The 16,414-nt window shown below is 36.0% G+C and overlaps 1 protein-coding gene across 2 annotated transcripts in view; it reads right to left on the bottom strand.

Moving 5' to 3' along the window:
* Window positions 1–16,414, bottom strand: part of PCCA (propionyl-CoA carboxylase subunit alpha) — a 415,707-nt gene that overhangs the window by 221,277 nt on the left and 178,016 nt on the right. For both annotated transcript variants that reach the window (XM_058548431.1, XM_058548432.1), the window contains exon 12: window positions 12,502–12,652. In XM_058548431.1, coding sequence (XP_058404414.1) covers window positions 12,502–12,652 — 151 coding nt within the window. The remainder of the gene's footprint in view (window positions 1–12,501; window positions 12,653–16,414) is intronic.

The following is a 16,414-nucleotide window of genomic DNA, read 5'->3' as shown; positions in this document are numbered from 1 at the left end:
AGAATAATAAGAGAAAGTTATTAATTTGTGACTCAGTTTGTCATCTGAAAAAGAATAACTACCGACAGGCTTTATTAATAATAATGACAACAGTAAAAGTAAACATGTTAACCAACATTTAACAAACATAGCATGCAGAATATTACTGGTAAGAGTCTCACAGTTAGGAAGAAGAACGAATGTTTAGTATAAAGCAGGCACTGTTCTGAGCATTTTAAGTGTGTTAACTCATTTAATGCTCACAGTCCTATACAGCTATAATTCAAGTGCTATAATTACTCTCACTTTACAGACATGGAAAATGAAGCACAGAGAAGTTAAGGAACTTGCTCATAGTCATACAGCTAGGAAGGTGTAGAGCTCGGATTTACTTGCACTAAGTGAAAACAGTGGATGTTTGCAATCCATGAAAACAATGATTAAATGAGTTCCCCAGTAGCCAGCTATAGTTGTTCTGAACCATTTTCAGGTCTAGAATCTTAGTGAATTTCTCCCTAGAAAAGTGTGTATTGAATTTCAGAGGATTAACAGACTCCCCCATAGCTCATTAAAGAGATTCAGATAACCCAGGTTAGATATTTCTGCTCTGGGAAGATGGCAAAACCAACATGGCTCACTACCTCTCCACTCCAAATTCCATGGTCTCTATTTCCCCAGAGTCAGCGAGCAGCTGAAGATATGCAAAGCCCACTGAGATCTGGAGGAAAATGACAGCCAGGAATAGGTAACGGGCTCTTCTCTCTGGACAAAACTTAGAGACTAGCTTCAGAGAACTCCAAGGAAAAACATGAAAGGAACAGATTGTGGAGACAGCTTGGCCTACAGAGATCCATGGACCCTGGAGAGAAAGTCAATAAAAGCTGCAGAAGAGTCCCTGGTCTGTTTGCCAAGAAGTCTGAGTAGTCACTAAATGTTAGCTGGATTCTGTCCTTGAGACAAGGAAAATGCTAGGACGCATATGGTCTTCCTGTCCTCAGGAGCAGATATGGTTGTGTCTTCAACCACTTGAAGGACTGCTGCCACTTAGACTATTGCACAAACAGAACTCACTACCGACAACCCAAAAACAACCATAGTAAAACCACAGTAGGGGGCTTACTGCTGAAGGACAAGCATTCAGAATAATGATTAAATATGCCAAATGAAATAGAGCAGCTGGGGGACAGAAAAAACCTTTATCCAAAAAAACAGTAAGGACACTTAGAAACTTCAAGAGTAGCAATACATGCACACATACACACATGCAATTAGACTTCCGGGGATAAAATAACATGATTTCCCAATTACACAATTCAGTCAATTACTTAAAGGAGAAGATGATCCCTGTTGGCTCTCAAATTAGTAGCCTAGAAGAGCAACATATAGAAATAATATCAAGGAACAGAATACAAATACAAAACAAAAGTAATCATGAGAGAAAAGATATGAGCCTTAGAGAGCTTGTCCAGAATACCTAACCTGCAAATAACAAGAGTTCCAGACAGAGAAAACTAATATATGAGGAAGGAAACAGTTAACAGAAGAAATTTTCTTTGAAATGAAGAAACACTGAAATCTGTACACTGAAAGAGTACATGGAATAAACAGCACAAATCAGGCCTATCCTGGTTGAGAAAAAAAACTCTGAATTCCAAGAATTAAGAGAAAACTGGGCCAACTTTCAGACAGTAAGAATACATTACCTACAATGGCAGAGAAATCAGAATGACATCAGACTTAACACTAGAAGCTAGAACACAGTAAAACGCATCAACTACTGACAGACAGGAACAGAAACTCAAGAATCCTATACTCAACCAAAATATCATTCCCCTTTCAGGGCTAAAGAAATATATTAAGGATGTGGCATTTCAGAGCATGTCATCCATATATTTCAGCTGAGTAAATTACATGAAAAGATTTTCTAAAACAAACGAACTTGGGCAGAAATCTCAAAAAAGACAGAGAAGCCATAGTAAATGAGAGAGATTTCTAGGAGTGTATAGAGAGAAGCTAAAAAGAGACTTTTGAAACTGAAGAGATAAACTACAAGAGAAAGTAAAAAATAGCTTAGAAGTACAAAATTATCTCAGAGAATTTTTAGTGTTGGAAAGTCAGGAGAACCAGTTATATCACCTTTACAAATACTAATGGAGAAAATGTCTGTCCGAATAAAAGGAGGAACATAAATAAAATTTTAAAGAACAAGAGAATTTCCAGGGCCGGCCCCGTGGCTTAGCGGTTAAGTGCGCGCGCTCTGCTACTGGCGGCCTGGGTTCAGATGCCAGGCGCGCAGCGACACATTGCTTCTCCGGCCATGCTGAGGCGGCGTCCCACATACAGCAACTAGAAGGATGTGCAACTATGACATACAACTATCTACTGGGGCTTTGGGGAAAAAAATGGAGGAGGATTGGCAACAGATGTTATCTCAGAGCCGGTCTTCTTCAGCAAAAAGAGGAGGATTAGCACAAATGTTAGCTCAGGGCTGATCTTCCCCACAAAAAAAAGAGAGAGAGAGAGAGAATTTCCAGTTTATCAATGGGAAACAACAGGAATAATTAGCAATTTAATTCAAGTTATAAATAGGAAAACAGAAAAAAATGGAATATTAATTATAAAAGTAAAAAATGTAAGTATAAAAGTAAAGATGAAATAAATAAAATCAAGTATTTAAAATTAGAGGGAGTAAATTTTCATACTAAAAGAGTGTCAGTTTGGGGTTTTTTAAAATTTAAACTTAAAAATAAAATTAAAACAAGTGATAAAGAAGGCTTTAAAATAAAAGAACAGGCAAATAAAATCAAAAAGAAGGAGACCCAACATGATCTGATTCATAGCAGAATCTAGGATTAAAACCTTTAAACAAGATAAAGATATTATATAATGATTAAAGGCACACAAATTCATGTAGAATAGTCATAAACCTATACATATCAAATTATTTTGTAGATAAATACGTAAACATTATCAGAAATGCAAGGAAAACTTAGAGATGTATACTAAAGTAGTAATAGACAAAATTATGTAATGTCTGAGATTTGTGTTAAAATACAACAGCTAAAAGGGGCAAAAGTAAGGAAAAGAAGGTATACATGAAATAATACTAGCAAAGTAAAGACGAAGCTAGGCTACAGATTTGTAGGACTTGATCATACTACTCTTGCTATTCTTAAGTACTTTTGTATGTTTGAAAATTATCATGAAGCAAAGACACACAGAAAGACAGACACATGGAGGTAGGAGGGAAAAAAAAAAAAAAAGAAGGAAAAGAAAAATGAAAAGAAAAAAAAGAGGAAAAGAGCCAAGGAAAGAAATGTAAGGATGTCTTGAAGCAAGAATTTTTAGGGCAGTGAAACTACTGTGCATGATACTGTAGTGCTGGATACATGTCATTATACATTTGTCAAACCTCATAGAGTGTACGACACAAAGAGTGAATCCTAATGTAAACTAGGGACTTTAAGTAATAACAAGGTATCAATATTGACTCATCAATTGTAACACACAACCCATACTAATACAAGATGTTAATAATAGGGGAACCTGGGCAGGTAGGGGTGGCATATAGGGGTTATGGGGACTCTGTACTTACCACTCATTTTTCTGTAAACCTAAAACTGCTCTAAAAAATAAAATCCATTTTTTAAATTATGATGAAAAACTTCATATATCTCTTGCTGAATCAAACAGATCCAATAGAAAAAGACAGAGAAAAGACAGACAGGAAGTGAATAAAATAATCAATAACCTTGATTTTTAATAGATATTACCTCATAAAATACTGAAAGATGTTTAAAGGCCTACCATTGAGAAAGATACCAGTATCAAATGGATTCACATCTGAGTTCTCACTTTTTTTTTTTTTTTTTTTTTTTTTTTGTGAGGAGATCAGCCCTGAGCCAACATCCGCCAATCCTCCTCTTTTTTTTTTTTTTTGCTGAGGAAGACGGCCCTGGGCTAACATCCGTGCCCATCCTCCTCCACTCCATATGGGACGCCGCCACAGCATGGCCCACTAAGCAGTGCGTCTGTGCGCGCCCGGGATCCGAACCAGCGAACCCCGGGCCGCCGCAGCGGAGCGCGCGCACCTAACCGCTTGCGCCACCGGGGCCGGCCCCTCACTTTTTTTTTTTTAATAATTTTACTTATTTATTTTTTCCCCCAAAGCCCCAGTACATAGTTGTATGTCATAGCTGCACATCCTGCTAGTTTCTGTATGTGGGACACGGCCTCAGCATGGCCGGAGAAGCAGTGCGTCGGTGCGCACCCGGGATCCGAACCCAGGCCGCCAGCAGCGGAGCGCAAGTATTTAACCGCTAAGCCATGGGGCCGGCCCTGAGTTCTCATTTTTAAAGAACAGATAATGCCTATTATTAACTAGACCCTAGAAAAAGAAACAATACTCCCACAGTTAGTTTCAAAAAATACATATAACTTTATTATTCAAATCTGGTCAAGACAGAATTTAAAAAGAGATAAAAATTCAAAATAATTATACTAGCACACAAAATCCGGCAAAATACCAAAAGGAAAATCAATGTCTCATTAAAATTTATTCCAGGAATGTAAAGGAAATGTATCAAATGAGTCTATAATGTTAATAAATTAAAAGATTAAAGCCATTTTTTCACTATCAGTAGTAAATGATAGACAACTAGCAGTTTTGGCCACAGTTAGGGACAAAGAGAAGATTTTACAAGCTTCTAGGGACAGAAAAAAATTTTAAACAAATGATCAAGAATTAGAATACATCTCAATATCAATAGTAAAAATTAAAAGAAAGCAAAACAAGGCCTTTAAAATGTTAAAATTATTTCCAATCCAGAATTCTATACTCAAAATTCTAGAAGAAAACAGGAGAAAATCTTTGCAAGCTCAGGTTAGGCAAAGATTTCTTAGGTACAACACCAAAAGCACAATCCGCAAATTTAAAAAATTGGTAAACTGGGTTTCATTAAAAATAAAAAAAATTTGTGCTTCAAATGACACCATTAAGAAAATAAAAAGACAAGCCACAGGTTGGGAGAAAATTGGCAAACCATATATCTGTATCAAGAATGTATAAAGAATTTTTACAGCTCAATAATAAGACAAATAAACCAATTTAAAAATGGGCAAAGGATGTGATTAGACATGTCAAGTAAAGGAGATACATGATTGGCCAATAAGTACATGAAGAGAGATTTGATATCACTAAGCAATAGGGAAATGCAAATCAAAATCACAATGAGATAGCACTTTATATCCACTAGAATGGCTATCATCAAAAAGACAATCAAGAACTACTGTTCAGGAGGATATGGAAATGTGGAGAAACTGGAACTCTTACACATTACTCATGGAAATGTAAAATGGTGCAGCCACTTTGAAAATAGATTGACAATTTAATAATTTACCATACAACCCAGCAATTCAACTCTAAGCATCTAGGCAAGAGAAACGAAACAATTTGTCCACAAAAAGACTTATATGTGAATGTTCATAGTAGCATTACTCATAATAGCCAAAAATTGGAAACAATTCAAATATCCACCAACTTGTGAGTGGATAAGTAAAATATATGATATCCACACAATGGAATACTATTCAGCAATAAAAAGGAATGAACTACTGAAACAAACTACAGTATAAACAAATCTCAAAAAGATTATGCTAAGGAAAAGAAGTCAGGCACAAAAGACCACATATTGTATCATTTCATTTACAGAAAATGTCCAGAAAAGGCAAATCCATAGAAACAGAAAGTGAATTAATGGTTTCTGGGAGTGGGATGGAAAAAGGGAGTGACTGCAAATGTGCATAGGGATCCTTACGGGGTGATGGAAATGTTTGACAATTGGATTCTGCTGTTAGTAGCACAACTCTGTAAATTTACTAAAACTCATTGACTTGTCATCTTAGTCGGTTTAGGCTGCTATAACAGAATAACATAGACTAGGTGGCTTATAAACAACAGAAATTTATTTTTCACAGTTCTGGAGGCTGGGAAGTGCAAGATCAAGGTGCTGGCTGATGCAGTGTCTGGTAAAAGCCACTTCCTAGTTCATAGATGGCTGTTTTCTCACTGTGTCCTCACATGGCAGAAGAGAGAAGGTTGCTCTCTGGGGTCTCTTTTATAAGGGCATGAATCCCATTTGTGAGGGCTCCACCCTCATAACCTAATCACCTCTCAAAGGCCCCACCTCCAAATACCATCACATTGAGGTTTATGTTTCAACACATAAACTTTGGAGGAATACAAACATTGTGTCTATTGCATTTGTATACTTAAAAGGGGTGAATGTTATGATATGTAAATTATACCACAATAAAAACTATTGTTTTCATTTTCAATAATAAGTTAATATGGAGTCACTTTCACTCATGCAAATTCTCATACAATTTAGTTCCTATGCACTAGTTCTCAGGAAAATACTTAAAGATATGCTCCACTAAAAAAGAAAATAAACCAACAGTATTTAAGACAAAAATCCAGGAGAAGAGAACCAAAAAAGAGAAGAGTAAAGAATTCTCACGACAAGGTGGGGAAATCTCAGCTAGAAAGTCAAGAGGCAACCACTCCAGACTCCAGTAGGTAGAAGGAAACCAGAGATTTCCACAAAAAGGCAAAAGTGACAGAAAACTCAATGTGTTTGAATATAATAAAACACAGGACAAGTTTGTGGATAAGTTAATGATAAGCACATGGGAAACTAAGCAAACAAACAAAAGGCAATTTTTAGTCTACAGAAAAAACAAAATGGTGCAGGAAAGTGCAAGTAATCTGGGGTGACAACATGACTGCTGTGAACAGCGTTCATACTGTGATCATAATAAAATCCCAAATACTGAGCTAACCCAAATCATGACACAGTGCTAGGAAGAGGATGGGAAATGTGCATTTGTGCTGTGGGCGTGGCAAGGAGGGCAATGATACATGTCATCTTTCACAAGGGAAAGCTGATAGAAAAAAATGGAAAATCAAGAAGGACCAACATAGATGTGTCTATTTAAAAGATACAAAAAATATTAAAAGAACCAGCTAAAATAATTAAAATTGGTCAGAGCCATCAATATCTGGCTCCCCTGTGACGGGGAGGCAATAATTGTCCCTAAACAAAGGCAGAGGAGAAGCAAGAGCTCCCCCCCTCCTTTTCCTCCCTCAGCAGCGCTGGCTGTGTTCCCTGCTCAAAGCTGCAGTTCCCCACAAACTTCAGCTCCAAGAGCCTTCCCTGTTCCAAGTGCTTTTTCATTTCTCCTTTCTTTCTTTTCTCTCTCTCTCTTTTTTTTTTTTTGGTGGGTTTTGGTAGTTAATCAAGGGTTGATATTAGGTCAAAAAGCCAGTAACATGTTAATTCAGATATTTCAAACCCCACAATTTTATACCCAGGTGAAAATTTTTCAAATGTAAGGATAACCTTATTACTCATCTAAGAATTCAAAGAATAAAGTACCCATGGATACCTCTCAAAAATAAGTTCTTGATTTAAGGAAGAAAAAAAAAAAAAGAATACAACCATAAGTGAATCAAAATGAAGAACTGATTAATCATGAAGCTGTGGTAAGATGCTGACGGTGACCAGGAAAACAAGTTAAAACACAAAAGTAAGATGAAAACACTGGGGGACTTACACCTATGGGAAAGAAAGTAATGTTACAAGAATGTACAACTAATAACAGAAACAGCAAAAATGCAGAGTTAGGGAAGAAAGAAAGCAGGATTAAATATAAATATGGCAATTTCCATTCATTTTTTAAGAAGTAATATCTCTGTGGAACATTAGAAACATTTATCTAATAGTTCAGCAATTTCATCATTTTCATTTCTTTTTCTTCTGTTAAATATAAATAAAATAAGCTGATTAAAACTATCATATAGAAAAATAAGAGTAATGAGAAAGGCATAGTCCTACTGGATACTGTATAGTTATATAGCTATAACATCACAACAGTATGGAACTAGCACATGGATAAATGGAAAAGTTAAAAAAACAGTCCAGTAGACAGATCTGCATACATATGAGAGTTCAGTATATAATGAAGGTGACTTCTAATTAGTGCAGAAAAGAGTGATTATTCAATAATAGTTGTGACAATCAGGCAGCCATTTGAGAAATATATAGAATAAATTCCAGACAAAGTGAAAATTTCACCAGGAAAGATGAAGTAAATACTAGAAGAAAACATGGAAGAAAAATGTTTAATTCATCATGCAGTAGGAAAAGCCTATATATGTCACAACACCAGAAATGATAAAAAGAGATTTAAAAATTCAACTGCAAGAGGGGGCCGGCCCGGTGGCGTAGCAGTTAAGTGTGCACTCTCTGCTTCGGCGGCCTGGGGTTCGAAGGTTCGGACCCCGGGCACACACCAATGCGCTGCTTGTCAAGCCATGCTGTGGCAGTGTCCCATATAAAACAGAGAAAGATGGGCATGGATGTTAGCCCAGGGCCAATCTTCCTCAGCAAAAAGAGGAGGATTGGCATTGGATGTTAGCTCATGGCTAATCTTCCTCACAAAAAAAAAAAAAATTCAACTGCAAGATTTGAAAACAAAAATTTTCAGCACAAGAAGAAAAAAACAATATATGAAGTAAAAAGGCAACTGGTGAGGGAAAAACAGCTATAAATCATATCTGTTATGTTTTTATATCTACATTTATTTGTTAATCCTGCCAGTAAACAGTTTCTGGATCAGAGAAGAAACCAACTGTTTACTGGCAGAGCATCTTAGCACCATTCCCCACACACCATTCTCCGTGGGGCCTGATGTCCCTGTGCAGGCAGAAGGGTATGCACACAGGAGAGGAACCCCAAAACTATTCAACTCAGAGCTTATATAAGAGTTGCTGGCATGTCCACCCTGCCTCAGCTCTGGAATGTAAACAAATCCTTCTGGGGAGAGAAGGGAAAGGTTTCTATTTTATGAACCTGGAATGTCAACAAAGGGCTATGGGGAGAGATAAGACTTTCTCTCCAGCACTCTATCTTTAAAGTTGCTATCCTTTAATCCAGGTGCCAGAGGTCTTTGGTTAGAAAGCCCTCACTCTGCAGAAATGTGAAGATATTCATGAAGCATTTCTTCCTGATAATACTACAAATGGCTAATATCCTGAAAAAATAAAGAACATCTACAAGTCAATAAGAAAACCCAAAGGGCAAAGGATCTAATAGTCTATTCAAAGAAAAGGAAATGTAAATGAATCTATGAAGAAAAATTCAACCTCACTCATAATAAGGAAAATGAAAATGAGATACCATTTTTCACTATCATACAGATAAAGATCAAAAGGCAAAGATCTTTTTGGCCAGGGAGTAAAGAAACAAGCTCTCCTGTTAAAGGCAACTTGACAATATTTAACTAAATTATAAAAGCCCATATCATTTTCCCAGCAATTCTACTTCCACATGTGCAAAATGATGATGTGAAAGATAATGCACAATTGGACTATTTGCAATAGCAAAATACTATATTGTTATATACTAACAAAAGATATATTGTTAAGTAAAAAAAAGGTCACCTCCAGAGGAAAAATAGATGGTTGTGATAAAACTGTGGTATGGAGAGTTACTTTTCCAACATATACTCTTTTGAACCATTTGGATTTTTTTTTACCAAGTATACTAATTCTTAGTATTATCATTCAATAAAATAAGAAACCAAAATTATTCAAGAAAAATTACATACCATTTAGTTCATTAAAATAGCATTTTAACAAAATCATATATTTTGATAGAGTACTTCTCCATCTATCTATTCATCTTTCATATGCAGAGAGGAGGAAACAAGTGAGATGGGTGTGGGTGGATATGTAAGTGAGCTTCTATTACAAGAGTGAATAGAGACCATCCAAGCAAAGGGAGTAATGTGCTAACGGCACACAGAGGTCAAACTGAACTGATATCTTGCAGAGAAAAGAAAGGATTCTCTCCTAACTAATACATAGAGATTGGCATTGGCAGGAAAGAGGGCTCTGAGGGGAGACTTAAGGCCACAGAAAAAAGGGACTTGTACAAGTATCTGAATTTTATCTTTAAGCAACAGAAAACTAGTGACTTTAAAAACAAACATATATGAGGATACATAAATTCTGACCAGACTGAGAACAAAACCAGTCAACTTAACCAAGTATTAACGCACCAAACCTGGTGCTTTCTCAGTGTTACAACTCTTTAAGGAAAAACTATATTTATTATTTCAAATTTCGTTCTTAAGGAAATCTAGTAAAGTGAAGATGCTACTCTCCTGTTACTAGAAAAAAACGTACAAATTCTGAAGCTCAAAAAAGTGACAGTTCAATCAGGAAATTTCAAGGAAAAAAAAGAACAAAGAAAATTGTAGCCCTCCAAGCTCAAACTGAAACACTAATCAGAGATAACGTATATCTTAAAAGATAAAGAATTTGGTGAATGTGCCTTAAGTATTATAATTTAAGGTTAGTTAAGAAATTTGAAAGACAAAATCTACTATTAAAAGAACATTTAAATTGTTTAAACAATATCAGAAAGAATTCTTTGAAATATGTAAGAATGGTTTTCTGAATACTATGAAATCCAAAATTCTTTTTTCCTACTCCCATTCAGTTACAGCCTCCACCACCAGATATTGCCCCATCACACATATACTTCTAAAAAATCAAAATTAATTTGTCTGACAGAATTACTGTCACTGGAAGTAAATGCAAGAGAGAAAAGAAATATAATTAAACATTAAATGGGAGACATAAATGTATCAAAGTGTGATATTAAGTAGCATAGAATTAGGTACTATCAGATCTAATATGATAAAATTCTTTATGAATTTAATTTTTTTCCTTAAATTCATTTATAATTTTTTGAGAGTATAGAACATAATTTCCCGGCCCATCCAAGATGCATAATGTAAACATAGGTACCTAAATGATTTTGACCAACTACATAGAATTCTTCGATATAAATATCAACTTTTTGGAGGTCTTATACTAAAAACCACCATGGGACAAGCTTGAAAAATCTTATGGGCTGAGATAGATGAGCCAGAAGCAAATGAAAAACAAACAAACAAACAAACAAAAACACAACCACAAGAACATAGTAACAAAGTGCCCTAAAAAAAGACTGATTATTAATTCCATAAATTCTGATAGGTACTCCAACTAAACAATCTAGTATCTTTTGTGTCTGGAATAAAATACAAATGTTTTGTAGTCACTTCAAATTGCCTTCAGAATCATACTACAAGTTATTATTCTCATCATGACATCATAAAGTCTCCATTTTAATCAAAAACATGATTTCCCAGCTAATTATCTAACCTGACATACTTTGTTATAAAGACATATTTTTAATCAAAATCAAATTAATCTCCAAAAGGCAAAATTCTGTCACTTCTAAAGATATTCACAACAATAGAATACAGGCTAGAAAAGTGATTTCAAGTGGAAGTATCATATGTTTTGAGCAATAACTACTGAGGTTAATACCTATACAAACTCTACAAATATGTATGATATTGGTCTCAAAATGCATGTAGATACATAAATTTTGCCACAGTAAATGAAACTCAGTCCCACTGTGTAATTCACAAGCATAATGTCGAGAAAAGAAGCCAGGTACAAAAATCATATACTATATGATCCCACTGATTTAAAGTTGAACAAAGAAACAGGCAAAATTAATTATATTGCTTAGGTGTAGATAATTAATAGGAAGAACTATACAAAAATGCAAAGAGGTGTTTAGAATTCAGTCAGAATAGTGAATAAGCTCTAGGAAGACGGAGGAGGAATAACTGAAAAAGGGGAAAAGTTGGGGTCAGAGGTAAGAAGTGCTGGCATTTTGGTACTTCTAGATACGGGTGATGCTTACACGGATTTTTTGCTAATAATTTTTTCAACTATACCTTATTATACCTTTGTGTTCTATATACTTTTTCTATGTGTATTTTAGTTTACAACTTAAATAAAAGAAAAATGGGAAAGAGGAAGGAAATAAAGCCACCAGTTGGTAACAGCACCACTGGCTTCCTGAGACCTTATTTGGAACTGAGGTAGTTATGTCCCTGAAGTCAACAGTTCCAGGGGCAGCCACTTGATTTCTCAACTTCATAACTGCGGCAGAGGTGGTAGTTCCTCTAGAAGCCAAGTTGGGTGCTATAGTTCTGAGAGTCATTCCTGAAAGTTCACTCTCAGTACCATTCTTCCTCCATCCCTTCCAAAGATTTGTAAGCACTTAATCCCTTTCCATGTATCATACCTAGAGTAGTGTCTCTTAACAGCACGTGAACCCTAACTAATGGGGTTCATCAAGAGAAGCTCAAGAAGAAAATCAAAGTGGAATTTCCAATACGAAGTATTAACAGTAATAAAGCAGAAGACCTAGACACTGATGTTAAATTAACCTGATACTTACCTATCATTCCTAACCGATGTCGTAGCACAAGCACAAAAACTAAATCTCTGTTTAACACTTTATGGAGTTGATTTTTAACTTTTATAGGGGTGGGTGAGACAGGGTAAAGTACAGAGGCCTGGAGAGGAATGAAAAACAGAGTTTTTGTTACCTGAAGTCTCGTATTCATTTCTAAGAAATAAAAATTCTTCTTTGAGTCCACAAGGAATTCTACGGTCCCAGCAGAAGAATATTTCACTGCTTTGGCAAGAGCTACAGCTTGTTCTCCCATGGCTCTTCGAGTCTCAGAATCCAGAAAAATGCTACAAATACAGAAAGAGTTATCTACATTTTGACAAAAATCAAGTTATCTTTCACGTGCTTTACATAAAAATTTTCTTGAAGTTTACTCAGATATGATCATCTGTATCAATTTAAGATTTCACATTATATGCTTTACATATGCTTATTGTGTTATTAAGCATAACATTTAAATTAATCAACTTCAGATTTTTATAAAACTAACATTTAAACCTTCCACATTTTATTACAACTTCAATTGGTTTATAAAATATACAACTACTTCAGCACAAGCAGTTTTCAGTTAGTAAAATTTAACATACATATTCATAATTGCTTCAAGCTAAAATTGGAAGAAAAAATTAATACTTGCAGCACTTCCGTGGTCATTCATGAACAAGCTCAGAGCAGCAAAAAATTTGAGACTCCCTTGGGGCCAGACCCATAGCCTAGTGCTTAAGTTTGGTGCACTCTGCTTCGGCCGCCAGGGTTCAGTTCCCAGGAGTGGACCTACCCCACTGGTCGGCAGCCATGCTGTGGCCGCGACCCACATACAAAACAGAGGAAGATTGGCACAGATGTTAGCTCAGGGCGAATCTTCCTCAAGCAAAAAGAGAAAGATTGGCAATAGATGTTAGCTCAGGGCGAATCTTCTTCAGTAAAAATAAAAGAAAAAATTGAGACTCCCAACATGCATATTCCCAGCAGAGGTCGAACAAGGTGACACTCTGCCTTCTAGACTACAGCTTAACTACAGCTCATACTGTAAACAAGTGTCCTTTTCACAGTTTATTTAGTGCCACGTTCTTCACATTTTTGCAGAGTTTGTTTTGTGTATGTGATTTCACTGTTTAAAATGGCCCCTGAGCATTGTGGTGAAGTGCAGTCTGGTGTTCCTAAGCACAAGAAGGCTGTGATGTGCTTTACAGAGAAAATATCTGTGATAAATGAGCTTTGTTCAGGCATAAGTTATAGTACTGCTGACCAGGACTATGAGTTAATGTTAATGAATCAGTAATATATATAAAGCAAGGTGTCTTTCAACAGAAACACATATAAAACAAGATGATGTATTGATTGGTTGATGAAAATGTTCTGACTAGAGACTCACAGGAACCTAACCCTGTATTTCCCTTAGAAGCAATGCTTCCGTATTCATGAATTCAGTGTTCACAGCGACTTTATAGAACATAACTACCATAAATAACAAGAATTGACTGTATATCTAATAAATCCTCAAAATATTTTTTTTACAATACCAAAATCACCTTCCAGCAGGCAAGTAAAGCTGAAATGTTTTCAATGAACCCTGAAAAGAATATTATCAAATCATTTCTGCATTTTCACAGATCTTGCTTCTATGCAAGACAGGCTCTGAGAAACAAAACACTGACTATTTTTCTATTTGTGGATTAAAATTATTCTCAAATAACTAAGATTTATATAACATTTTATGAAGTATTTATTATATAGTAGTATAATGAACTTGCGTGTACCTGTTTCCCATATGCAATAATTATTAATATATAGCCACTCTTGTTTTATCTATGTGCATATCCACTTTCCTACCAAGCCAACCCATTTTATTTTTATTTTAAAGCAAATCCTAAATTAGGTATTATTTCACCCATAAAAACTTCCATACCTGTTTCTATAAGTACTCTTTTGTAACATAATCACACTTTGAAAATAGACAAGAATTCCTTAACAGCATTTAATATCCAGTTAATATTCAAATTTCCCTGATTATCTCATAAATATCTTTACAACTAATTTCTTTGAATCAGGATCCAAATAAGGTCCAGCCACTGCACTTGACTGGTTTTAACATCTTTACAATTCTTTTAACTTGTAATGCCCTCTTTCCTTTTTTTTAGCCAAGGATCTGGTCATTTTCCTGTCTCATTTCTCACATTCTGGGTTCAGCTGCATGCAACCCAACAGTGTCTTTTAACATCCATACTATATTTCTATTTTCATAAACTGCTAGTTAGATCTAGAGCCTTGAATAGATTCAGGCTGGATTGGTGGGGGGGGAGGCAAGAATACTTCACAGGTGGGAAGCGCACTTCCTACTGTCTCCTTTTTGATGATGTTAGGATTAATCATTGGATTTGGGCATTGTGAATCATATTTACCTATTATAAATAAGAGTGCTGCATTAACCTAGTGGATATAGGCATAGACGACATTTCAATAACAACTGGCTAACAAAGTTAATGAAACCAAAAGAAAGAAATCTAACTAACGATTAACATCATAATATTTGGAGAATCTCAAGTACAGCTGAGTAAAACTATTTTGTCCTGTCTGGTCTTGTCCTTTCCCTTCTCATAAACTCTGCTGGTGATACACCGAGCTATAAGCAACCTAATCATTGCACTCAAAGCACAGTGGTAAATTTTCACTCTAGGAACTGAAAACTACATATTCCATTTACTTTAATATTTCATGGGACACAAATACATATCAAGTCACTATTAACAATCAGTTCTAGTTTTTTTTATTTTGATTCCTACTGCTTTAAATTTTCCTCTTTTTTTCCTCTAAATTAATTGATGAGATGTTCACATGAAAAAGTTACATTTCAAGGGGGCCGGCTCCATGGCTTAGCGGTTAAGTGCGCACGCTCCACTACTGGCAGCCCAGGTTCAGACCCCAGGCGCACACTGACACACCGCTTCTCCAGCCATGCTGAGGCGGCATCCCACATACAGCAACTAAGAAGGATGTGCAACTATGACATGCAACTATCTACTGGGGCTTTGGGGAGAAAAAGGGGAAAAAAAAAGGAGGAGGATTGGCAACAGATGTTAGCTCAGGGCTGATCTTCCTCACAAGAAAAAAAGAAAAGAAAAGGTACATTTCTAGAGGGAGAGGAAACAAATAAAAATCATGATTCAAGGTTCCCAGTCTGTGAAAGATTTCTATCTCAGGTAAGACTTGAGTGAATTTGAATAAAAAGAGAAAGTTAATTATATTGGAAGTGATATAACAGAAAAGAAAATACGAAATTGGAAAAAAAAAAAAAGTTATCAGAGACTATTACTGTTCTACCAGCATCTATTGTCCCCTTCTTCCACATGACTAGAATTTTAGCTGAACACATGCCTACTTGGGGAAAAAAGACATTTCCCAACCTCCCTAGCAAAGTGCCTAACTTCAGCTCACCGCCAAGTAATCAACACTGGCAGGTTCTAGGACCCCTCCTAAAGACACAGGTAGAGCATTCCTTTTGCCTTTTCTTCTTCCTTTCTTCTTATATCCTAGTCCCGGGCCCCAAGTCAGAGGTCCACACCCCAGGTAGCATGCCATGCCCCATGTAGGATGCAGTGGGCTGTTCTTCACAGCATGGTGGCTGATTTTTAAGCGTAAGCGTCCCAAGAGACAGGAAGTGGAAGCTGGCAGCTTCATAACGCCTGGGCACAGCATCACTTCTACACAGTCTATTGGTCAAGCAGTCCCAGAGCACAGACTTAAGGGGAGGGAACACAGATCCCTCCCTCAACTCCTCAACAAGAGAAGTGGCAAAGGATTTGGGGATCACATTTTAAAACCATTACACCATGCCATATTTTTAAAAACTAATATAATTAAAGTAAGATTTGATTTTTACCATTACCCTGTGATTAAAAATTCATTCATATTCATACCTACTCTTCAGAAACTATACATGCATTATATCAAGGCACACTGGCTATGCTGATTAAAGCTACAATTGGCTATATTCCTTAATGCCTGGTTACTAAAAAGCACAATGTACACTCAACTGGGGATTTTTCAAA

Source organism: Diceros bicornis, chromosome 9 (genome assembly GCF_020826845.1).
Source record: "Diceros bicornis minor isolate mBicDic1 chromosome 9, mDicBic1.mat.cur, whole genome shotgun sequence".
Taxonomy (NCBI): Eukaryota; Metazoa; Chordata; class Mammalia; order Perissodactyla; family Rhinocerotidae; genus Diceros; species Diceros bicornis.
Note: the sequence above shows the minus strand (reverse complement) of the source record. Positions and strands in the feature narration are given on the sequence as shown.